The following is a 26,363-nucleotide window of genomic DNA, read 5'->3' on the forward strand; positions in this document are numbered from 1 at the left end:
GGTGTCCTAAGCTAAAATAATTTAGCTTTCGTTGCTGCACGTGCTTTCTTTCTTGCTGTGAAAGTGTGCTGTTTGTGTCTGTAAAATTGGGCACAAAGTACAGTGGCGAAGCCCCCTTGTAAGCTGCTCCAAGGGACTGGGATGTTGGGATGAACTGTGTCTTAAGGTCCATCGGTAGGGCCTGAGTTGGATCCACACAGAGGTCTGTGTATGGTTTTTTGTTTTAGTGACATGGAAGAAAATTAGCCGGGAGTCATTTTCCCCTTCTGTATAGAACTGTCACCTGCATGGTGGACATGACGCCTCTTCCCAACCAGAGGCTTGGATTCTCAGGGCAGGGCTCAGGCCAGACCGCGCCGCCGCCCTCCAACCCCCAGCGTCTTTGCGGTTTGTGAGGTTTTCTTTAAGTTTTTGTTATGGAAATTTTTAAATACACAAAGTAGAGAACAGTGTGATGAAACTCTCATATGCACAGCACCCATTTATTATTGTTTTTCTGGAGTATTTTAAAGCAACTTCCAGACAATTTATCACTTAACCTTAACTTGGTATCTCATTTTATATTTATATGTATATATGTATATAAAACGTGTGTATCTGCATAATACAATTACCATACTCAACAAAATGAACAATGAGTCTGTAATATCATCTAACACAAGTCCTTGTTCAGTTTTCACCAGTCATCTCAAAAACCTTTTCACGGTTGGTTTATTTGAATCAGGAGCCAACTACCCCCTCCCTACACATTGCATTTGGTAAATATGTCTCTTCAGTCTCCTTTAGTCCGTAACGGTCCCCTCCCCCACTTTTCAGTGCAGTTTATTGAGTTCTTTTTTTTTTTTTTAAGAGTTTATTTTTCCTTCTCCTCCCCAAGGCCCCTCGTACATAGTTGCATATATTTTTAGTTGTGGGTCCTTCTAGTTGTGGCATGTGGGATGCCCTCTCAGCATGGATTGATGAGCAGCGCCATGTCCGAGCGCAGGATCCGAACCTGCGAAACCCTGGGCTGCGGACGCGGAGCGTGTGAACTCAACCACTTGGCCACGGGGCCAGCTCCTATTGAGTTCTTAAAATGTAGTTGGTGAATGTAGAGTAAGGCCGCTTCAGGCAATCCAACCCTCGATTTTAATGTTTTTCTCCTAAACAGAGTTAGTGGCCTTTGAAGAGTTTTTTAGTTTGTTTATCCTTTTGTTTTTTTTTAAAGAATTCATGTGTTTATTATTCTACTTCCTTGTCTCCAAGGACGTAATCCGTAGTTAGCATCACAGTATGGGAATTTCTTAAGAAACATTTTTCAAACTTATGAAAAACTTTCCTTACTAAATCTTGTATATACGCACACATATGCCATGCACACATGCTGTGTCTGTGTCCGTGTGTGGTTTTCATTCTGGTTATCTGTTGTTGCATAACAAACTCCCCAACGTTTAGTGGCTTAAGACAATCGTTTTCCTTAGCTCATGGGTTCTGTTGGCCAAGAATTTGGGTGGGGCTCAGGTAGGAGATTCTTCTGCTCTTCATGGCATTAACCAAGGTCACCCGGGAGTACTCAGTTGGAAGAAGGGCTGGTGTGGAGAGTCCAAGATGACTGCGCTCACATATCTGGTACCTTAGTGGGCATGGCGGGAAGGCTGGGCTCGGTTGAGACAGATGACTGGAACAGCTGCTCATAGCCTCTGCAGCATGGCAGTCCCAGGGTAGTTGGACTTTTCACATGGCGCCTGGCTCTTCTCCCAGAGCAGGCATCCCAAGGCACCTGTCACCTCACCTTGGGAATCACAAAACATTACTAACACCGCCTTCTATTTGGTTGAAGCAGTGCCAGCTCCTTCTAGATTCCAGGGGAAAGGACAAAGACCTTGCAGCCGTGTTTGTAAGCACCACAGTTTAAAAGAATAACCTAAAATAACACCTTAGGTACTTGCCACTGGGACCTTTTAAGTCTCTGTGGGCTTGCTTATCTTTTGGTGTAAGGTGGAGGCCGCTGGGATGGGAAGCACAGGCCTTAGAGGTCATTAAAGGCAGTCTCCTGCACCTGTTCCCGTTCACTGGGGATCTGCCTGGATTCACTTGGGCAGAGAGTGCTGCCACATGTCACGTGACTCGCCTTACCTAACGCTAAAGGTGACGTGGAGAGGCTCCCAGTCTGGAACTGTAAGAGGAGTTCGTCCAGTGGAACTTTGTGTTCGGGAGGTTATCTGTTGTTTTGTTAGTGTCCTTGTCAGTAGGGATAGTATATTAAAATGCCCTGATAGTAGTGTTACCAAAAAATTACAGTGTTCAACATGTGCTGTTTCGATGTTTCTTATTGAGAGTGGGAGGCATAATATTTGAAGTGTTGGGTGAAACTAGTTTTCAGGGCAGCCAGGATTAAGGAGCTTTAGGTGTCCAGACTTCATTGAGCATCTTGAGGAATCAACAGGAAACCCTCACTTAATCAACTATTAAACCATTCGTGTTAGATATGCTTGAAGGAGCTATAGGGAGACAGAAATTGAGGTTGCTAGGAGATGTTAGATATTCCACATTGATTAAAAGAAGGTTCATAGGATCGTGGCCAGTGGGGTCATTTAATTCTCATAGCAGCCCTACGAGGCAGGTGCTGTTAAAGGAACAAATGAGAGCTTTGACTCTCTGCTGAGATGGAAATACAGCTTGGCCTGAAGATGGTTTATCAGCCTGGAATAGAGGCTGATCAATAGTTAATGGATAATGCAACACACGTCTTGGTGTTTTAAATAGATCTCTCCATCACTTGACCCAGTGTGGCTGTGTTCCATGGTGGAAGAGTTAAACCTAAAATCTGCCTGCCCAGACCTCATGTGTGCATTGAGAGCCCCATGCCCATGGTTGAAGGAGAACCCTATGGTGGTGGAACTGATCAGCAGACTCGCACACCAAGATGACAGTCACTTTCTTCTGAGATTATCCCTACTTCCTTACTAATCAAGATTAAGGGCAGTTGTTTTTGTTGCTTCCTCTGATTTCCCAGAGATTGTTAACCAGGCAAGTCAGGAAATTAATAACATGTGCTCTGTTTTACCAGAATTGAATTTCCAGGAGCCGCCCAGACTGTTGATGTCCCCTCACTCCAGTGCTTGGCTTCTGTGTTACTTTATGAGCAAATAATCTACTTTCCATTCCATTCTGCCACAACTTTCCTGCCCTGCAAACAAAACGGGAATTGCCTCTCCACCCATGAGATCGGTTGGTGTTGGACCACGTGGCCTTGTATCCCAGCTGTAGCCAAGACTGTCCATGAAGTAGGCTCTCAGCATCTGTGTGTTGAAGTGGGCTTAAGAAATATTTCTGGTGTGCAGGACACGTTGCATGTGCTTGGAGCCCAAGTGGCGAATGAGTTGACTAGAGAAGCAATGAGATGAGGTAGAAAGAACTCTGTCCTAAGAATCAATAGAAGACCAGGTCCTGATTCTAGTTCTGCCACTTATAAGTCATATGAACTTGGTCACGTAACAGTAAGGTTCAGTCACCTTCTCTGCAGAATGGGGACACGGAATCTGTCTTCACTGAAGCCCTCTTTGCTGGGAGGTGGGAGTTACGGGCAGCCTGGCCTTGAATCCCGCAGATTATGCCTCTCATTGCATCAGTACTTTCCAGTTTTGAGACACCAAATTTGGCTGATGGCTGAGATGGTATTTCTGACTCATGATGAAATTTCAAGATAACTTTATTTGGTAATTTCGGATATTTGTGTTTAGGATATCCTAGAGTAAACAGTTTGTTTATGATGACTTAATAGTGATGGCAATGAGGACAGAGACTCCTGGGCCACTTGTGTGTGCATGCGTTGTGTGTGTGTGTGTGTGTGTGTAACAGAGGCTAGTTTCCTACTAAGGCTCATAGAAAACTAGCAAGTTATCAAGTTGTGGGGGGTGGAGGGTAGCAGCTAGTAACTAACCGTGAAATTAGTGCTTCCTAGAAACACTTGAAACAGGCCTTAAGGCAGGTGCCTTCTGGGAACCATGACCAGGAAGCCAACTGATGAGACCAGGCCGAGTCCTGGGAGCCGTGTAAACTGGGGGCATTTAAGGACTTTGGAGGGAAGCAATTGATCTCTAGGGACCAACATGTGTTTACAAAAATCCCCAAACCAGAGTAGCTTCATTTTTTCTTTAAATAGGGTTACTAGATCATGGACTTCTGTACCTTGATTTTCGTTAGCTTTTCGCAAAAAGCACGGCGGGGGGGTGGTTTCCTAAGGTCATGGTCATATTGCTAGAAAAGAGGTACGACTGGATTTCTGACTTTTGCCTCTCAGAGTCCCAGCACATGGCCCCACGTGGGACAATTGTGTGCCCTCGTAACCGGACTGAGGCCACCATCAGATGGTTACCATTAGTAGTGTAGAACTAAAGGAAGGCAACCACCCCCACCCCCACTCCACCCGCCTCCGCCTGCTTGTCAAATTTCCCACGTGTTGTCAAACAGAGATCAGGCACTGCTACGTGGGATAACAGCCTGGGACTCATCATGTTCTTAACAGGGCAAATCATGGGCCGATTTAAATTAGACGAAATCTAATTGGAAAAATGCAGAAGCCTGCACTTAGGTTTAGAAACCATCACCACAATTATTTTGGTTATTTTTTAACCCATATATAAACATCCAGAACGTGATAATATTTTGTGTGTATAAGGCATAGCATTTTCATTAGCCGTAAGGAAAGGCTACAGTCTGGGATGGTTTCCAAAGCACTGGTGTTCTAGACTGCATTAGAACACACTGGGATCTGGAAGGGGGGATGGTAGTACCAGGGTTCTGCACCCAGGTGCCAGCTGGCTATAGAGAATTCCCAGGGGACATGGACCAGGACCTTGTGAAAAGTGGGTCATTTGAAGACTGTTTTGGGAACTGAGAATTCCCCTTAATCCACGTCAGCATTTGATTATTGAGCTTCAGAAAGTCAGATGGTAGAGAAGCAAAGATGAACGGAACGAGGTGCCACCAACAGGCAGTTTAATAATGACAGTTGTCACTTGAAAGTGGCCATGGGGATTGACTTGCTACAGGCGGGGCTAGGCATGGGGATGTAGAAGGAATGTACCCAGGCAACGGAACGACACAGGCAAAGCCATGGGGATGGGACCTGCTGTGTATGTTGAGGTGCCGTCACACTTGGAGAACATGTTCCAGCGTCTGGCTGGAGCCCAGGGTACATGTGGAGCCTGGTGGAGATAAAACGTGTATTGGGTTGGGCAGTATTGGTTGTGCGGAGTCCCTGACACCAAGCTAAGGAGCCTGCACTTCATCCTCTGGTAGAAGTTTTGTGCAGAGAAGTGACTGAGAGGAGGGGTGGGTTGTGTGCAGCCTGTTCTGGCAGACATGGGGAAGACGAGGTTAGGATGGAGACACTAGAGGTAGCGAGACCACTCGGGCTGTTGTTGTGTTCCATACAGGGTGATATGGCCTGAGCTGTGAAGAGAGAAAAGGGAGAGCCTTTCTGAAGATGGGTGCAGAGGACGTGCCCTCTGATGGATGTGGAGCAGGTGGACAGAGGAGAGCCCCGTGCGCCTGCAAGGAGATGTCTCCTGAAATCCTTTCACTGCTCAGAGGCCACGCTTTTCCATTTTAGTTCACAGCGCAGATGTATACACTTGACTGGCACACTCACACACAGCTTATTTCCTGCTTTCAAACCTACCTAAAGTGGCTGGCATCTTATGCTATTGAGACTAATGAGATTTAGATGGATTGGCTTCTGTCTTTGTTCTTCCGGGACCACAGTCAGCCCCCTGCTTTGCACTTGGGTCAGGTTGCACTAAGACATTGCCGGTTGCATCTTATCCAAGAGGGTCAGGATAGTTCATTTATTTGGGGGGCAGTTAAGACATTAGCTGTCCAGCTGTCTTCTTTATCAGGATCATGGCTAGGAACCAGTAAGTAAGCAAAATTGGAACCTCTGACTGGCCAGCAAAAGTATCACAATGTCCATACCTTTCCTTCCTGGCTGCCTGCCTGATCCATTCTTTGGTTGGCAACTCTGTACTCTTATTTTACACACGATTTTCATGAGCTTGGTTATTTCTAGCTACTGTCGGATCAGAAGGAGCTGCTACAGAGAGACATACTGACTCAGAACCACTGCTTGCTGGGCCTGGTGAAAAGTGATGTATTGAGATGGGAGGAAGAAAAATTAGCAGACATGGGTGCAAGAACTCCAGGGTAGAGCTCTCTAGAGCCTGCTGTGTTTGGGAACAGCTCACCATACATGTCTTGAAGTAGATGGAGCATCACTGGATTCTGGTATGTCAATCTGGACTTAGTAAGGTTTTTACATTCAGTACATTCTGCTTAAGAAGGCAGGGAGATGAGTGGGATTGCTGCCTGAGAGTTCAGGTCTCAAGCTGTTTTGGATGGCCTTGCTCCCCAGGAAGGTCTTGTTTGGTGAGGGCTTCCTGTAGCTACTCTCCTTCTAGACTTTGCGGCCCCAGTCTACCGCAACACCTAGAATAGTGGCTGGCGTTTGATGAGCAATCAGAAAATATTTGTTGCATGAATGAATGGATTCATCACAGAGAGGGAAACCTAGTTAACTATGAGGCAGCAAGGAGTGGCTTCCAGTTTCGCCACAATAACAGCTCTCCTATTGTAACCACTAGACAGCACCTCACATAATAGCCACAAAATTGTGTTTAGGTAAATGGCTTTGCAGCACAGTTCCCTAGGTGCTTGTTTATGGAATGCTTAATTTGAAAAGATTTTGATGAGTGTATTCTCATTTCGAGGGCTGCCGCTTGTGAAATATCAGTCTGTTGTTTGTGCTTTAGCATGGCCCATCCAGAAGATCTCTTTCTTGACCCCCCACCTCACACATCCCCCATCCATCCATCCATCCATCCATCCATGCAGCAAACAGACATTTATGGTGCACCTGCTGTGTGCCAGCTGGGACCTGTGCTTTGGGGATGGAGGGCAGGGGAGGTGGTACTCAGATAAACACAGCTGGTCCCTGCTCTCAGGGCGTGCTCAGCCTGAAGTAGAGGAACACAGGCTGCTGTGATGCCTGTGAAAAGTGTGTATGTAGTAAAGGCACTTGCCTGCTTGTGGGAACACAGAGGAGGGGGCACTTAACTGCCAGGGGCGGGGGGAGGTAGAGCTGGGGAGGCTGCCGAAGAAGGGAATCTTTGGGCTAAGCCTGAGATGAATTGTGGGCTTCGAGGGGCTGCCCGGGGGGATGTCCTGGTTGGCAGTGCAGGTGGGTTAAGTTAGCTGGAGCTTCTCGGTTTTGACAGTGGATGCTGCAGGCTGGGAGGAGTGAGAAATGGTGGGTTCAAGAGCAGTGGCCTTGACCTTCCCATCTTCCTTCTACCTTTAACCACTGGCACCTCTGTTTCAAGGAACTCCTCTCTTCCATACATTCCTTCAGAATTTTACCAGATTCTTTTAGGGCTGGAAAGGGCCATGGGGAGTTCTCTCTTCCAGCAGAAGAGACCAAAGAGCATACTCGTGGGGGACAGAAGGGGGAAGTGTCTACAGGTGGGTAAAAATGGTATTTCCTGTCCACCAGACCCTGCTTCTGCCACCTCCAAGCCCAGCTGAGTAAGTGTCTGCCGATAGGAAGGGACCCGCCACCCCCAGAAAGGTCTTTTTCCAACCTTCACCTTGAGCTCCTTCTAAATTAAGAGCTGTTTTAGAAAGACATCAGCAAAGTAAAATTTGGAATGACCCAGACAGAAACTTAGGCTGAGTGTCCTCATTTTACATGTACGGAATGGTGTTTTTCAGTTCATACTCTGTAAGTTAAAATTACGTACCTGGATAGTAAGCCCTGAACCAGTAGGTGGGGAGCAGGTTAATTTGGGGTCAGTTGAGTTTTGGCAGCCCTGTATATTCGGGGTGCCGTGTCCACTTTGCGGCTACGGGAGAAGTCCAGGATGGCCGTATGGATTTTGGGAAGTCATTATGAATTGCTTGAGGTCACACAGTCAGTGGTACATCTGGGACTAGAGCACAGGTCTCTGGCTTCCTCCAAGCCCAATTCTTTCTGCCACATCCTGCTGCTAAAGCTTTACTCTAACTAGTTCTGTCCCACTAGGAAACACGCTAATGAAGCGTTGGCACTGTGCTAATAGGTGTTGCATGGGGCCAGTAGCACTGGATAGTCATAGAAGAAGATCCATCCAGAGGATGGGTTGCTAAACGAGGAAGAGTGCCAGAATGGTGATTTTGTAAAAATTGTGTTTCCTGTCTAACAATTGCCAAAAGATCAGTGTTGAAGAAAACCATCCATAGCTTCTCCATCCTAACACGGCTATTTTGGTTTTTGTGAATTTCCTGTTTTTTTGTCAAGCCGTCCACGTACAGTGCCTACATATTTTTATGATGTTGGACTCACAGCTTCTTACTCCTTCGTCATCTGTTTACCTAACATTCTCATAAGAATTTTCCTTATTCTATCTCATCTTCATAATTATCTTTTATAACAGCACAGCAGTGTTCTGGAGTGTTCATGGGCTCCAGTTCTGTGTCTCTGTGGTTCCAGTTTTGATTATTTCTTCTTTTTGCACACATTCCCCCCCCCCCCATTTCTCTGGTAAATAATCCTACAGAGAATGTCACTGCATGTCGAGCCTCCTGCTTCTGTGGAATTGTTGCCTTCAGAGGAGTATTTCCAGGGAGGAAAGAGTGAAGGAAAGAAGCTGTCTGTAATCCAGTGATATATTTTGATTTTTGTTTTTACTTTTTGTTGTTATTTTGTATAACACAAATACAGATGTACAAATAAAACATAGATACAGTTTAATGAGTTACTAGAAGGTAGACGCCCTCGTGCCACCACCCAAGCCAAGAGCTGGAACCCTCCAGCCAGCCGGAAGTCCACCCTGTGTCCACTCCCAGTCAGAGCCCCTCCCACCCCAAGAGCAGCCACTCCCTGACTTTATTGTCATCGCTTCTTTACTCTGTTTTCAAGCTGTTTGTGTGTGAGGAAGATTGTCCCCAAGCTCACACCTGTGCCCATCTTCCTCTATTTTATATGTGGGACGCTGTCACAGCGTGGCTTGACAAGTGGTGCCATGTCCGCACCTGAGATCTGAACCCGAGAACCCCAGGCCATCAAAGCAGAACGCACAAACTTAACCATTACGCCACAGGGCTCTCCCCTCTCTGTTTTCAAGTTTTATCACCCAGCTGTGCATTCCTAGACATTGCAGTTTAGTTTTGCCCTTTTTTTTTAAAAAAAAAAAAAGCCTTCTAAATCTATTTTAATCTGTAGGTGTCCTCTCCCTCTCTTCTCTTCCCTATATTCTGTTTGTTGAAGAAACTAGGTCGTTTGTCCTGAGGAGTTTCTGGAGTTTCCCACTGGCTTGATCTTGCAGATGGCTGTCCCGTGTAGTTGAGAACATTCCTCTGCATTTCCTGCAGTTGGATGTGTGGTTGAATCCGTCCCAGGCTTGACTTTTTTCCTGTAGAGAGAGAGGCACGGGGAGCAAGATCATGTCTTGGGTGGTGGGGTGTGTCTTAATCAGAGGTACATAATGGCTAGTTGTCTCCTGTTGTGATGTTAGTAGCCACTGGTGCCCAGTGCTTCCAGCCTGCCATTCATTAGAAGTTGCCAAATTGTTGCTATTGCAATTCTGTTATTCCCTCTTTTATTTGTTGGGATACTACCATAAAGAAAAACAGTGGCCAGCTGCTATTTTTAATAGCTTTATTGAGATTCATATATCATACAATTCACCTACCTGAAGTGTACAATTCAGTGGCTTTTAGTATATTCATAGAGCTGTGCATCTATTGCTCCCCTGAGCTGTCACCCCATAAACTGTAGCCCTAAGCAACCGCTAATCTAACTTCTGTTTCTAGATTTATCTGTTCTGGACACTTCATATAATATGTGGTCCTTTGTAACTGGCTTCTTGTACTTGGTATAAGTTTTCAAGGTCCGTCCATGTTGTAGCATGGATCAGAACTTCCTTTTTATGACCAAATAATATTCTGTTGTATGGATAAGACCTCATTTTGTTTATCTGTTCATCAGCTGATAAGCAGTTGAGTTGCTTCCATTTTTTGACTATTAATGATTAATGCTGCTATGAACATTTGTGTGCGAGTTTCTGTATGAACATAATGTTTTTACTTCTCTTGGCTATATACCTAGGAGTGGAATTACTGGCTCAGATGGTACCTCTATGTTTAACTGTTTGAGAAACTGCCAGGCTGTTTCCCAAAGTGGCTGCACAGTTTTACATTCCCATCAGCACTATATGAAGGTTCCAATTTCGCCAGCATTTCTTATTATCTGTCGTTTTTATTATAGCCATTCTAGCGGGTGCGAAGTGCTATCTGATTGTGGTTTTGATTTGCATTTGATAACTGATGATGTTGGGCATCTTTTCATGTGCTTTTTGGGCGTGCATATATCTTTGGAGAACTAGCTATATATATATATCCTTTCCCATTTTTCAATTGAATATTTGTCTTTTTATTATTGAGTTGTAGTAGTTTTTTATATATTCTAGATAGAGGTCCCTTATCAGTGCATGATTTGCAAAAATTTTCTCCCATTCTGGGTTATCTTTGTATTTTCTCGATGTCTTGGTGTCCTGTGAAGCACAAAAATTTTACATTTTGATGATGTCCAGTTTATTTTTTTTGTTACTTGTGCTTTTGGTGTCATATCTAAGAAACCATGGCCTAATCCAGCATCATGAATATTCGTGCGTACATTTTATTCTGAGAGTTTTATAGTTTTAGCTCTTAGATTTCGGTCTTTGGTCCATTTTGAGTTAATTTTTGTATATGCTGTCATCTACTCTTTGGTTACCCAGTGCTACAGCTAAAGGCAGGATCAATGCTTGATTTTTTTCCCTTTATTTACCAGTTTTTGTAGTAAGATGTTGGTTCCCTAATCATCCTGTGAAGTTGTTGTTTGGTGGTTTTTTTGTCATTATGAGTTTGTATTATATACAATAATTTTAAATAATTTTTAAAAATTTGTGTACTGTGACACATATGTGTGTGCAATCTAAAGAGGAAAGTGATTTTCTTGAGGTTTAAAAAATTTCTTTTGTTTCTTACCCAGTTGTCACGTCCTAAATTTTTGTCTACCCCATTGTCTTCCAGAAACATGCCAAAGGCCAGGATTTGTTTGATCAGATCGTGTACCACTTGGACCTCGTGGAAACAGATTACTTTGGCCTCCAGTTCCTCGACTCTGCACAGGTCGCAGTATGTATTCCTTGATACATTTCAGGACACATTGGCCTTTCATGCTAATCGCAGATCCTCACTTGCTAGCAATTAGTGGAGAAAGATGGGAGTGAAACTGTGATGTTATTGCAGTAATGAGCATTGGGATGGTGGTGCTGGTGCCCGTGTGAAATGCATCTAAGATGCCCCACCTGGGGCTGGCCAATGAGCGAGAGAGGAGGGAGAAGGAAGCGTTCCTGTTGCGCACAGGGATAGATGAGGGAAACATTTCCGAGCACGAGGATGCAATATGGGCACATTTCTAGACTAAGTAGAAAGAAGAAGAAATAGCCTTATAGACATCCTTCTAAAGGTCCTGCTTTTATTTTTAGCCGGCAGAAGAGGCTGCACCACCGTTGTCTTGTGGACTCTTGCTGGGTGTAGAGAGCCGATGCTGTGAACAGGCTGAATCCTAGCCAGGCTTAGGGGGTGCGGGGGGCAGTCGGAGCAGGTCTTGGCATTGCTCGAGAACCATCTTGCAGGCTCCAGGGGGTTGTGTTCGGTCAGCAAAGACTTCCCTTTCTCTGCCCGAGACAGAACTGTTCACCGTGGAGGTGCTGGAGTGAGTGAACTCGACGCAGCTCAGAGCCACTCTTTTAAAAAGTAGGATTGACTTCAGAGTCTCCCTCTTCAATAAAGTCTAGCTTTGGGTTTCTTTTTTTTTTTTTTTTAGGAAGATTAGCCCTGCGCTAACTACTGCCAGTCCTCCTCTTTTTGCTGAGGAAGCCTGGCCCCAAGCTAACATCCGTGCCCATCTTCCTCTACTTCATATGTGGGATGCGTGCCACAGCATGGCATGCCAAGAGGTGCCATGTCCGCACCCGGGATCAGAACTGGCGAGCCTTGGGCCGCGGAGAAGTGAAACGTGCAAACTTAACCATTGTGCCACCGGGCCAGCCCCTAGCTTTGGGTTTCAAAGATAATTTATTCAGCAATCTAAAAACACTTATTGAGTGCCTATTATGGACTGGGCCCCACTCTAAGCACTGTGGATAGCACAGTGAACACATGTAATGACAGGCGGTAATTAAGTGTTAAGAAAAATAAAGCAGAGTAAGGAGATAGACAGAGTAAGGGGTGATACTGCTTAGACAGTGTGTGAAAGGGTGGGTTTCCTGACAGATGTTTGGGCTAGAGACCTGGAGCTCCTCATATATGGCTCAGACTTTCTGCCTGAAAGACAGTTTTAGATACTTCCTGGGGGCCACACGTGAATGTTATAAGGTGAAGATGCCTGGAAATTGAGTCTGCCTGAGAACGTTAGTGTGTTGCTGAGTCAGTAGATGATGCAGTGGAATCGGGACTTAAATGCATCCTGGCTACAGTGCCTCCTCGGTGGGCAGTCCCCTCTGCTCCCCCAAACGTCCCCTCTACATGGCCAACATCCTCTGCACCTCGGGACTTCCTGTCTGCCCATACCCTCTCCCCTCCGGCTGTTACTGTGAATGCTCCAGCTGCCTCCTTAAGTTCATGGTCCTGATTCCTTCTCTATTTCCCCGCTGGGGACTCTCACTCAGGCCTACCGGGGCGCCGTGGAGGGGCAGGCCAGCTTTTCTCCTTCCACCTCGCTGTCCAGTTCTGCTTTCTTTGAGGTTAGGCCGTCCAGTGCCCCTGTCCTCTGACCCCAGCACTGTCCTTGTCATCCCTCAAGGCCGCTGATGTCTTAGTTTTTCTCTTCCACTGGGCAGCCTCAGAATTAAAGTTGCAGAATTAAAGTTCTAAACATTCAGACACCGTTTCCTCTCATTGAAGTTTCATTTGAGCAAACCTCTCACAGATTCGCTTTGGGATCCTGTCACCACTCCAAGATCCAGAATTCTGTCATTCCCCATTCCATGATAACTTCTCTTGATCCTGTCTTTCGAGTCTCTTTACCTCTGGCCTTGGCCCTCTCCCAGCCTCCTCCTGCCCTTGCCTTTTCTCAGCCTGGCAAAGCCTCAGCTGTCTCACCTGTGTCCTCACTTGCCCTTTGATTCTCCTGCCCCCCTGACTGTCCCCTGGCCTCCCCTTGACACACAGGCCCATCTGTTTCCTCTGCTGCCTCTCCCGGGCTGCCAGGCATTGCTGGAGAATCACGGGCTGTGCCTTCTGGCACCAGCACAGATTGCAGATCACAGGTTCAGCAAAGTCCCAGCCCCCGAGCTGCTCTTGGGGCCTTGTTCGTCCCTAATGGACCCTTAAGTGCCCCATGGCTTGGCCTTCTGAATCTGGACCACCCAGATCCCCACAAAGACTCTGTTCTCACAGTCAGCCTCTCTTCCTGCTGGGAAGGCCAAGGTCATGCAGCTAAACCTCCTTGAGTTGTCTTCTCCGGCACCTCGAAGTTTCTTTTTCTCTCTGTCCACCCCCTTTACTGTTTGTCTCAGGGAGTCTACCTGTTTCTCCAGCTTTACTCCCTGCACCTGCATCACAGTTCCATTTCCAGGTGCCTCCTGAGTGCCAAATTTAGAGTTCTCTTCGTCCCCGGCATCTGACACTTGTCGGCCCTCCTCTTCCTGGAAACTCTTCTCTGTTCCACCTTCCCCTGTGTGACTTACTGCATGTGATAGTTTTGGCTTCAGAACGTCTGCAGCCCTGGACTAGGAGGTGATCTGGACCTTGTTCCTGGCTCCGCCCCTTACTCATTTGGTGGGTCTTAGAGAAGCCAGCTTTTCTTCCTTGGCCTTAGGTTCCTCATCTGTAAAATGGGGTTCTTGGACCCATTCCCCACCAGTTCTGCTACTTCTAATGTTCAGTGATTCTAAGACTAAAGGGGAGGGAGGTGTGTCTGCCCTACACATCTTTTCTAGTCAGAAGGGGGAAGATATCTGTCATTTCTGCCATTAGAGCCAGGCACTTGTTGCCCTGTGGCCTGTCCTCATCCCCAGGTGACCTCTCTCCATCCACTCGGATTCCCAGGAAGCCAAGGATGTGACTCCATTACCAAAGACTTTGCTGTGACCCTCTGCTCCTTGGCTGCTGGCTTTCCCATCCACTGGGGCCTGAGCACTGTGGCAGGAGGGCCGTTGACGGTGGGAGCCAGGCGTCCTTCCCGGGCCAAACGCCTGCAGACACTCCGACTCTGCGGCCTCTAAAGCCTTTCCAGCATCCCGCTCTGTGAGCTGCTTTCCTTCCCCACAGAAGCAGGTGCAGGGTCCTGTCTGCCGGCTGAGGATCCAGGCGGTGTGCGACAGGGGCGGCTCCAGGGACCCTTCTCATCAGTCTGATTTCTAAGCTGGGCTCTTTGCAGGCCGGGTTCTGGTGAATCCTGCACTTATCTCTATGTCTTGGCTTGTGCTGGTTCCCCTCCTGGAACGCCCTTTCTCTCCCCTTTTAAGCTTCTGGCCATCGTTCATGACAGCCCTTCATGCAGCGTGTCCTGGCTCCCAGAGTACTTTCCTCATCTGTGTCAGTGTCTGAGCTGATCTCGCCTGCTGCGGCAGCTTGTTCATTTGGCCTTGGGTCATTATTTGTGTGTATAAAGAAACCTTTCTGGTTGGATCTGAAGACTTACGACTTCTTCTTAACTTGGTGACAAGGCACACAGCTGAGAATCTCAGTCTTTAGTCCCAGAAGGGACCTTAGGAGCCACTTGCCAGATGTTTCCATCTTCTAGATGATGAAACCAAAGCCTTAGACCTTGAGAGGTCACCGAGGAGCACAGCTCAGACTCAGCCGTGTTTCCGACTGCAGGCGTAAGTGCTCTTCTCAGGCCCCAGTTTTCCCAGCTGCACAGTGGAGGTGGTGACATCTGTTCCACAGGGAAATTGAGGCGCTCAGTGAGTTAATGGAGGAGAAAGGGTTTTGTGATCCGAGACGTGGGTGTGGGTCTCCTCTTCCTGGCTGGGCAGTCTGAGGGGCACCAGAAATCTTCACAGCCCCCAGAGGTGATATGCTGAGGTTAGCTGGAACCTGCAAGGCCGCCTTGCCTGTGGGAGAAACCTTAGCAGTTTAGACAAGAGCCCTTGGGAGGATTTGCTGAGGTGGCTTCTGGGGCGTCACTGATATTTGGAGGGCCTGGGATGGTGTGGCTGGTGGCAGGTGATTGGGTGTTGTGGGAGGTGTGTTTCTGGGGAAAGTGGGGTTACAGATGGAGACCCTGGAGTTGGGGGGACTGTCCACTTGGCCTTTGGCTTATTGCTCCATAATTGAGACTCCTGCAAGGATTGACGCCCCCACTCAGCCCCTGACATGCAAATCAGAGGGCTGGCAGCGGCAGGGCTCTTGGCACGCCCTCTGCATACCCAGCTTATATCTCCAGCTCCCCGCAGAGAGCCAGGCCTGGTTTCCATAGTGCCCTGCCCAGCCCTGAAGCAAGGTCAAAGTCTGTTGGCATCACCTATTTTTAGCAGCTGGGCCTGGGGCCTCCTCTTTCCCGTTTCCATATCAAAGCGGGAAGGCCACCCAGGAACCTCTCTGTAGATCTCACTTTCTGCACAGCTCCAAGCAGGGGCAGGGGTTCTGTTTTTACATATCAAAGCTTCCTTCTGAGAGTTGGGGGCTCTGGTCTGCACACACCCAGCTCTCTCACAGCCTGGTCAGATAGCTGCTGTTTACCGAGTTCCCGCTCTGATTTGCTCTGAGCCAGGCATCAAACTGTGGGGTTTGCATAACTCTTGTTTGACATTCGTCACTGATCTGTAAAGCTGACCAGGGAGCAGAGCCATTTTACAGATGACCAAGCTGAGGCTCAGAGATGTTAGGAACCTGGTAAAGGTTAAAGTAAGGACAGAGCCAGGATTCAGAACCTGGTCTCACTCCAAAGTCCAGCACTTTCCACTGGGCTATCCTGGTTCCATTACACACGGTAGTGTGAGACACACACACACACACACACACACACACACACACACACAGAGAGAAAGAGAACATTCAGTCAGTAGCCATTCAGCAAACTTGGACTTCCATTACACACGGTAGTGTCACACACACACACACACACACACACACAGAGAGAAAGAGAACATTCAATCAGTAGCCATTCAGCGAACTTGGACTTCCATTACACACGGTAGTGTGACACACACACACACACACACACACAGAAAGAGAACATTCAATCAGTAGCCATTCAGCAAACTTGGACTTCCATTACACACGGTAGTGTGACACACACACACAGAGAAAGAGAACATTCAGTCAGTAGCCATTCAGCAAACTTGGACTTCGAGCTTACTGAGTGCCAAGCTGTGTGGTGCGGAAGTGAGCTGGCCCCTTTCCCTGCCTGCCACATTCTGGCGAGGGACACAGACAAGTGGTCCTTGGAACAGAGAAGGTCGAGCCCTCCGCTCCATGAGCCTGGAGGAGGACTGCCTGACTGTCATCGATGAGATGAACAGGGTAGCAGAGGGAAGGGTGAACATGCAGTGGACACAGAGGGTGAGAGGGCTTTGCCAGGCGGAGGAGCGGCAGGGGTGATAACAGCCCCACCACGCAGGAGCCTCCCTCCCCGTCTCTGGGACAGGTGCTCTAGCGAGTAGGTGTGGCCCTCAGAAGTCCACTCCTAACCCCCTCCCATCATGAAAAGGGAGCATTTTATGGCGATGTGTTTTGCAGCAAGGAATCCGGAAAAGGTGGTTCTGGGCTTTATCTCAAGACTTGTTTCTCCTCTGGTCCTTGCAGCATACAATCAGGTAGATGGGTAATAAGAGGCGCAGGGCTGCGAGCTGAGGTTGACAGAGATGTGGTGACTGCTGGAGGACTCAGTGGACACTAAGGGGACTCTTGTGACTTCACTCTGATGCTTACCTGGAATGTCATCACATTGGTCACTGTGTGGACGCTCCTGAGCATTCCTCCCATTTCAGATGTACCTGGAGGGGAAGTGGGAGAGTATAAACACTGATAGAGGGAGATGTCACACTAAGAACAAGATTTAAAAACCCTTCCTTCCATTTGAAGGTTCATTACCATTTCCACGGACAGTCAGTCGGTTCTTCAGACAGTGTGTTAGGGGATAGCTCAGTGCACGCGGGAGGAAGCTGAGGCTCACAGGGGCCTTGCTCACGGCCGCACACCAGCTGAGCGGCAGAGCTGGGACTTGAACTCGGATCTTCTGCCTCCTTCCATTTCAGTTCAGAGAAGTGTGAAATGGCTCAAGAAGTCCCACAGGCCTCCCAGCAGCCTGTTCTGAATGCCGGGGGGTGGGCAGTGGGTTCCTGCCACGTGCAGATATTGGTGCGGAGTGGGGAGCTAGTAATAAAGGGGTCCCTGCAGTTGATTTAGACGAATCCCTGAGGAGCTCTGGAGTAGCTGGTGTAAATGGGTCTATGGGGCTTCGTTCTAAATGAGAAGGAGGGGAGCTCCCTCCCATAGGCGGGGAAGGCCCCCCCCACCCCAGGGTGTGGTGTGAAGACTCGGAGCTCTGGACCCCACACCAGCCTGAGTTAGGATCCTGACTCCTCCTTGTTAGCGCCCCCTGAGGCCTGGGAAGGTGGTGGATGTGACACAGTCCAATGTGTGTTTTTTCCAACACCTCCAGACACTATCTACCCGGAGATAGCTTCAGATGCCGGAGCTCGAAGGCTCAGTCCCACAGGACTGTCCCCGCCCACTACACACACACACACACACTCGCACTCACACACTCTCACACTCTTTAGATGCCAATCTCAAGTCCAGGTTGTCACCTGTGCTTCTGACTGTCTGACTCTGCCCTATTCCCACGACCCCCTCTTTGGGTTTGATTAATTTGCTAGAACAGATCGCAGAACTCAGAGAAGCATTTTGCTCACTAGATTACCAGGTCATTCTAGAAGTATCTAAGTCAGGAACAGTCAGATGGAAGGGATGCATAGGGCAGGGTGTGTGTAGGGGGTGCAGAGCTTCCATGTCCTCTCCAGGTGCGCCACTCTCCCCGTATCGCCACACGTCTGCCAACTCGGAAGCTCTCCGAACCTTGTCCTTTTGAGTTTCTATGGAGGCTTCGTTATACAGGCACAATTGACTAAATCATTGGCCATTGGTGATTGATTCAACCTGCAGCCCCTCTCCTTCCCAGAGGTCGGGGCGTGGGACTGAAAGAACCACATGACTGGTTCTGCTGGCAATCAGCCCCCATGCTTAGGTGCTTTCCAAAAGTCACCTCATTAACATAAATTCAAGTGTGGTCGAAAGGAGTTTGTTATGAATATCAAGACACCTTTACTGCTCTTATCGCTCAGGAAATTCCAAGGGTTTGGGGAGCTCTGTGCCAGAAACGGGGATAAAGACCAAATATATGTTTCGTACTATAAATCACACACAGTAAGCTCCAAAAGTGTTCATTCCCTTCCTTCTCTTTTCATCCTTTGGATACACTTCTCTCTCAGATTCATTTCAGCTCTAATTTAAACCCAAACTAGATGCTCTTTACAAGCCAAGAAAGTCTGTGGGTTCTGGAAAGCCAGTCGTGAGTTCCATCACTGAGACTTGAGCGAGTTTTTTGACCCTTTAAACCCCTGAGCTTCTCCTGGCTGCTGTGATTCATGTGTTTCTGTGTAGATTTGAGACAGTTGAATTCTACGACCAGCCTTATGTGTGTCATAGTTCCAGAACTGATGTAGAATTAAAACAGACAGGCTTTGCCAGATCATCCACATCTTGATTTATGGAAAGGGTTTTGCCAGGTGGACTTGGATGAGAAATTCAGATCAGAAACCATCTTTCTGACACCTGTTACGGTGTTTGAGTTACATGTCTTACCCTTTGAACTCGGAAATGCACCTGTTTCCAGTGATCGTTTAATGGTCTGTTAAGAGGGCTGGAGCCCTTGGCCTTGGCCTTGCCTGACAGGCACCCTGGCTATATTTAGCCAGGACGCAGGTGAGCATCAGTCGGGTCCTGCTGCTGCTGAATACAGGCCTCTAAGCCGAGCGTAGGATATGATGTACTAAATGTCACGTTGGGCCTTAGCGCCCAGGTCTTCAAGTTCACAGGGTGGTCTTATGGGATAAAATACGAGTGATCAGAGTCTGGTCAGCTCCTGCAGTAAGAAGAAAGGTCATTTTGAACTGACTGCATACAATGTAGGTTTTATCATCTCTTGTTTTAGGATTGTGACTGAGTTTCTTATTGCCTCTGATGCAGGCACGCAAACCTGATCTAAACCCCACAGGGTCAAGGAGCTTCTCAAATAGAGCCATTTCTGATTCCTTTGCCGCTGATCGAGCCCCAGCCTTTTCACAGGCCTCCATCCTGGCAGGTCCTGCTCTGGGCAGGGTCCACGGCTGGTGGCTGGGCGGGCAGGATGGAGGCCAACCCACATGGATAAGAGCTCCTTTAGCAGAGGGAAAAGCAGTCTGCTGTCCAGTAGGAGCGTCTAGCCATGATCTGTCTGTGACCAGGTGTAGATATTTGGCCAATAAACCCCAAAATTGCTTGAGATTTTATAGAGCTCATACAGCTGTTTTCAGAAGGAGTTCTGGATGTTTCAGGATCCCCAAGATCATTAAGACATATTCCTGGGTAGGAGAGGATGCAGAAAACTTCAGCACTAAATATTTAATGGGCACACTGGGGGCCTTTAAAAAACACTAATGCTCTGAGCTTCTGTTTGATGGATCTTGGCTGGGACCTTGTGTTCCTGATTGTGATGTGTGTGCGACCAGGGCTGGAAACCACAGCTAAGGAAACAACGCAGATTGGACTTGGGTCAAGATGAGAGTTTGACAGTAGAGGGAGAGGAATGGTGAGTGGAAACCTGTTCTATTCAGAGTATGATAGGGAGACTTCAGAAAGGAAGGAAATGGGACAAGCTCCTTTGAGCTTCGAGCCTCTGGGACTAGCAAGATTAGAAGGCTGGTTGCAGGGAGAGCTTCTTTGCTCGGTGATGGTGAATTCATGTGAAAGTGAGAAGAACAGGTTTAGTCACAGCCATTGGCGTGATAATCTGGCTTTGGCAGGAAAGTAAATATTATGCTTTTATCAAGTCCGTATTTGTCCTCCTCCCAGGGGGTAGCTTGGTAGAGGGCAGTAGTGAGACCTAATTCTGATGAGGCAAATTGATCCTCCAAAACTGCCCAATCAGGGGCCCGCCTGGTGGTGGAGTGATTAAGTTTGCACACTCTGCTTTGGGGGCCCAGGGTTCGCAGGTTTGGATCCCAGGCACAGACCTACATACGCTTCGTCAAGCCATGCTGTGGCTGCGTCCCACATAAATAGAGGAGGAATGGCACAGACCTTAGCTCAGGGCCAATCTTCCTCACCAACAAACAAACAACTGCCCAGTTGGCAATTGATGAATGAACATTGAAAGTGACAACTCACTCCCATGAAAATAATACTCTCATTAAAAGTAAAAGGTTTGGCAGAGAAGTGAAAAGGAAAAAAGTAGACAGCATTCACAGGCCCACATTCAAAAATAACTGCTGTAAATCCTTCTGGACATATCTTGATAGAAAATAATAATTTTATATAAGTGGGATGCTACCTGGTTTTTTTTCATCTAACATTGTGCTTCGGACCTCTTGCCACATCAACAAATACAGGCCTACATCAGTTTTAAAGGCTGAATAGTATTTCATTATACGGATGAGCCATTTTTTTAATTCGTCTTTGTTGATGGACATTTAGGTCATTTCCAATTCAAAGCTATTCACAATGCAATGAAAGCACCCTGGACATGTGCCCTAGAGATACGCTTCCGACTGGTGATCGGCTGCTTTTATCCTGCGGTTGCTTCTCAGGGAGCGGAGATGACAAAAGCCCATGTTCCCCCTTGCACTCCTCACAGCTTATTGTATTATAATTCATCTGTTATTTGCTTTTGTGTTTCCTTATCCCCCTCCTCCCGCCCGGTCATAATAGGCTCTTTGGTGAGGCGTAGAATGCACTGTGCTAATTGAGCCCCGCCCTTTCTCATTATTAGAATGTGCAGAGTTTGGATCCTTCTGAAAGGATATTGACAGTCAGCAGAATGGCCTCTGATTCTGAACAGCTAGTGAGATACAACCCTCTGGCTCTGTTATTCCCACTCTTCTTCTAACAGTGAAGTCCAACGTGTATCGAGTTTACATAAAGTGATGGGAGAAGTCCTTCTTTGCCTCGTTTAGAAAAATAATGTATTTAACATTTATTTATTTTGCACAAATCTAATGAGGGCTTGCTGGGTGCCACGCTCTGTGCTCAGCACAGGAACCACAGAAATGACTAAGAGCCAGGTCTCTGCCCTCCCAGGGCCTGTGTTCACACAGAGTGGCGCACAGCGTACTGTTCTAGATGTCATTTTCCAGGGAAGTTAAGCTGCTGAGGCTCGTCAGGATTGTAGAGTCAACAGATTTGACATTATAGGGGAACTTTTAGATGAAGAAAATGGTTTTGTAATTTCCTTGGATGGATAAGACTGAAGTGGTTCTTCTGGTGAAAACTGGAGAGAGTTGACGTGCCCTCACTGACGAGAGCACAACTTTCTCAGACAGATCCCTGCCCGTCTTTCCATCTTCCACGTGGGCCATTTTCCTGGCAAAAGAATAAAAGGGTTGTGAGTTTGGGTTTTATAATTTTAGAGTTTCCGGAGACAAAACTACACGACCCATAGATGATCAGGTTCCCAGCAGAGCGGCCTGATGTCTTGACTAGAGTAATGGAGGCTTGGAACCATTGGAGAAGATCAATTGCAACTTGAGAAACTCAGAAGGAAAAGGCAGTGGTGGCTCTACCGATGAGAAGGGACTTTACAGATCACTTAGTTAAAAGGTTTTAGGTTCTTTCAGGCACGTCTTCAGCTTATGGGAGCTGTGCGCCCTCTCCCCAGAAAAAATGCACTTATGTGCATAAGCACTGATTTTTTAATACCATCCCAAGCAGTCTGCAGATCCCCAGCCTAAGAACTGGTGATCTGGTCCAACCCCTGGTTGTTGATAGAATTACTACCGTTTGTCGAGGAGAGTAGCTATAAGGGCTGTATAATCTTGCTGCTGAACTATTGCTAAAGAAACCTTTTCTCTCTTTCAGCACTGGCTGGATCATTCTAAACCCATAAAAAAGCAGATGAAAAGTAAGTAAGCACATTGTAGCCCACTCGCTTATCCCTTTGATCCGAGAGTAAACTCCTTTGCCGATGTTTTGAGGTGTTAATGTTTTCATTAGAACTAGGGAGCATTTTAAAATAGATTCAGTCAATTTTAAGTGGATGATTTTTAATTTCTGAAGGCTGGCCAAATGCCACGCTTCAAAATTTGAGTAAGAGTTTTTAGTAGATATTAAAAAACAGACTATGTTCTTTTAAAATCGGACACCCCTGCCAGTGAGAAATGATTAATATAATATTCAGAAACACGACTCTACACCCATTACTTCACTTTCTAATGAATTCTGAAGTTGACTCAGAGAATGGGAGAGTGGGAGGGATCTGTGACGTCTGGTCCAGCTCTCTGATTTTACAGGTGTGGTAACCACGTTTCTTCGATGTTGTTTATGCGTGGGTAATTTTTAAAAATTTAAGACTTTGAGGGTTTTAGATTATGTGTTGCTTTCCCTTAGCCCACTTGATATTTTGTTAAAAGTATCAGTTTGGAGTATCTTGGTGATCCTGGGTGAAAATAAAATGTCCAGCCCTTAGGAATTCATCTGGGTTGTTAGAATTTTCATCCAGAATGAAGTTATTGGCTAAACCATCTTTGTCCACACTAAAGTCCATTTTAGTTTTCCAAACCAGGATTGAAAAGAACTCACTAGCTCTGTGCCCCCTGGTGTGCCCTCCCAGTGTAGTGCTGTGTGTGTTAACAGATTTACCGTGTTTTTCCTTTCATCCGTTCTGCGATCTTCAAAATTGGGAAAAAACATGTTCAACCTTCCATCTCCAAATGTTTAGTCGGACCTGCTTATGCTTTGCACTTTCGAGTTAAATATTATTCTTCAGAACCGAACAACCTTCGTGAAGAGTTTACAAGGTAGGACAAAACGCAGAATAAGGTCCCCCTGCGGCACTTGCCTTCCTTACAATTTCTGGGTCTTCTAAATGGTGGGTTTGCCTCTCCTTCCATCTGCTGTCTTCATATTTCTGAGCAAGTGCTATTAGCGCTTTGCCTGTGCTTATCTTTGTATTCTGTTGAAAATGCACACTTTGCTTAATTTGACCTTTTTCTTAGTGAATTGAAATTAAAACATCTATTTTCTTGTCACGTTTCTGTTTTGTCGGACCTTGGGTAAATTACGTTGTTCGGTGGCACTTTATTTTTGTCTCAGCTACAAAAAGGGAAGGCAGGTATTGGAAGAGTGTTTCTCAGTCCAAAATTGCCATCTCAGTTTTTTAAGGGACTGCAGAACGCTCCCTTGCTTGTTACAGTATCAAAGTTGTTAGAATGCTTTTCTGTTACCTTTCAGCCTCCCTGAATTTCTTTTATGGTGGGCCTGCCCGTGTCTATTTCTTCGTCTTCGGAAACAGTGTAGACGCAAAAGAGAATTAGATAGCATTTTAAGTATGAAGTTTTCTCTCCAGACACCTTTCAGTCAGTGAGATTCTCTTCCCAGCCTTATGCTGCTTGGCGTGTGATACCCCTAGAACCTCCTTGTCATTGTCTGTGTGATGGACAATAGCGGTGACGTAAGCTGCTGGTGGTTCATCCATGGTGGTGGCCACTAGCTTGGAGATGACTGTCTAGGAAACGCTTTAAAGATTGACTGCTTATCACCATTCTCCCCCTGGAGAGGCCTCCTGGACTTCTGTAGTTAGATTTTCCTATAAGAACTAGAAATTCTGGCCATGTCAGCACTGTGTGTCCTCCTTGTTGTGAGTACACAAGATGTTATTCTGAATTTCAGAAATGAAGTTCAATGGTGGTTAAGCACCTGTTGGGAAGCAGGAACATTCTGGAATGTACTAGAACCTTCAGCTTCCTTTCCTCCCCGCCCCCTGCCATGATTTCTGGGTCACCTGCATTTTCCTATATCCATTCCACAGAGAGTGACCCTGCCTTGTTTTCAAAGTTTAAATAAGGGAAATTATTCTAGTGTTCCTCTTTGGAATCCTTTAGGAAACATGCTGCTTCTAGCTGTCATCAAAGCCAGGGATTCTTAACCAAGGTTGTGTGAATCAGAAACACCTGGGAAGCTTTTGAACAAATCAGTTCCTGGGGACCACTCTTGCGTGTAAGATTCTGATTCCGTGGGTATGGAGTGGAGCGTGGGCCACTTTGGTTTTTACAAAGCGTGATGAGTGCTTCTGATGCCCACAGCCTCCTGGTAAAAAAAACCAGTTATCTAAGCCAAGACACTTAATTTTTTTTTTTACCTAAGTGAACTCCACTTGTGTTATTTGCTGCCTTCCTCCCCATTTTTCGTTTCCCCTGTAACTAGCTTCAGTCCAATTCCAGGATTTTTGTTTCATGTGTGTCTGTGTGCGCATGTGCGTGAGTTTTGTTTTTTTAAAAGACGGAGTCTGCAGTTAAACTGCATCAGAAAAAAAGCCTCATGCAGTTAACTACAATCAGCTGTCAACTTTTTGATACGATCAGCTGCACCCTTTCTGAATCCCCTGGCGGGGCTGGCTGAAGGCCACATCCGCTGGCTCCACCCTGCCCGTGTGAATGGACAGGTCGCATGCCTGCGTGGGAGCTCGGTGTGATGCTGCGTTTGGCTCCTCTGGAGCAGGGGTGCGTTGTGGAGGCTGTTGTTGGACCGTGCGGTGTTTCATGTTCCATCCTCCCAAGTATCTTGCGAATTCCGGACATGCACTCACCTTCCCAGCCAGGTTCTGGGATGCGTTCCTGGAGGAGATGCTTCCACCAAAGTTCTCATTTGATTTGGACTCCTTTTTACAATGCAGGATTCCGGGCTGCATGCGGGGTGGGGTTCCCGGTGGGAAGTTGGGGCTCGGAGGCGGCTGGGAAAGAGTTACCCTCTGTTGACTTTTGTATATGTTTGTCAGGTACCTGTTTGTTTTACAACTCAGGCATGACATTCTTTCAGGAAAGTAAGTATGTTTTTGTTCTAACTCTTAACCCAGGATAGATCATAGTATATTTCTAAATAATTCACTGCTGTTTTTTGTTTTTTTTTTTTAACTCTTTTACCCTTGTTCCCTTTTCAAAATTCAAAAAAGTACACCAGGCATTGTAAAGTGAGTCTAATACTTGTATCACTGTCATCATCATCTTCTTTTAAATGATTACTATATGGCTTGAAGCATTTCCAAGAGCATTTAATATCTTAAGTGATGTGTATTTGGGAATAATTCTCTCCCTGATCACATCCCTGCCCCATTCATAATGGCTTTTGTCGTATTTGCAAGCAAGATACGTTATTAGTATGTATACACTTACAAGTATTTGAACAGCCGAAAAATCTCATCCATCCCCACCTGCATTTAAGTAATGTAAAGAGGTTATATTCCGATTCCGACGGAAAGAGGTTTAGACGTCTCATCTCATTGCCTTGTCCCCTCTTAAAAATGGTTTTTAAATGCTAGCGCTCTGGCTACACGGTGATTGTTGAGTGCAAGAAGCATCGGCACTGAGTGGTTGATTTCGCATGCAGTATTAATTTATTTCAAAGATATGAGATTTCAGCAGTCATAGCTTTTGCAGTTGTGTCATTTTTCTGCATACGTATGGAATATTTTCTATTACACGAAAAACTGAGACTATACTGAATCTTAAAAGCAATACCCAATCCTATTGACAAGAATATGTTTTGATTTTGAATATAATCTGAAGGAAATTGAAAATGTGATTTCCGAATCTGCAAACTCTCAGTAGAATACGTGCTATAAAAATCTTCGTGGAATATACGTTAGAGAACAAGTAGATTGTACAGTGTATACATTTGCCTTTTTCAACCATGCAATACAGATCTTTGACTGGTGTGTGTTTTATGAGCGTGTGTGTCTTTCTCTCTCCCCCCGCATACTGTGCTCCGCATACTAAAGGCCTCTTAACTCTAGTAATTGTCTTCAGTTTAGAAAAATATTAATGGCGACGTCTTGCATTGGTACAGTACCTTGCAGTTTACACGCGCTTCAGCCTGACTTACCGTCCTTCAAAGCAGAAGGGTGTTCTGGTCCCAGCACTGCCTCCTACCAGCTGGGTGACCTTGAGCAAGACACTTGAACGCTCAGTTCCTCACCTTTAAAATGGGAGATGGGAGAACATTGGCAGCACCCATCCCAGGGGTTTACAACCTCCATGCATTGACCAAGTTGGATAATATAAGTGAAAAGGCTTTGAAAACTATGAAGTGCTATACCAATGTAT

General features: G+C 46.5%; 1 protein-coding gene across 9 annotated transcripts in view; it reads left to right on the forward strand.

Annotated features, from left to right (window-relative positions):
* EPB41L4B (erythrocyte membrane protein band 4.1 like 4B) overlaps window positions 1-26,363 on the forward strand; it is a 131,757-nt gene that overhangs the window by 24,182 nt on the left and 81,212 nt on the right. For all 9 annotated transcript variants that reach the window (XM_070519058.1, XM_070519061.1, XM_070519063.1 and 6 more), the window contains exons 2-5: window positions 11,089-11,193; window positions 22,126-22,168; window positions 22,985-23,063; window positions 25,040-25,084. In XM_070519058.1, coding sequence (XP_070375159.1) covers window positions 11,089-11,193; window positions 22,126-22,168; window positions 22,985-23,063; window positions 25,040-25,084 — 272 coding nt within the window. The remainder of the gene's footprint in view (window positions 1-11,088; window positions 11,194-22,125; window positions 22,169-22,984; window positions 23,064-25,039; window positions 25,085-26,363) is intronic.

The sequence above is a fragment of the Equus asinus genome, chromosome 10, assembly GCF_041296235.1.
Source record: "Equus asinus isolate D_3611 breed Donkey chromosome 10, EquAss-T2T_v2, whole genome shotgun sequence".
Taxonomy (NCBI): Eukaryota; Metazoa; Chordata; class Mammalia; order Perissodactyla; family Equidae; genus Equus; species Equus asinus.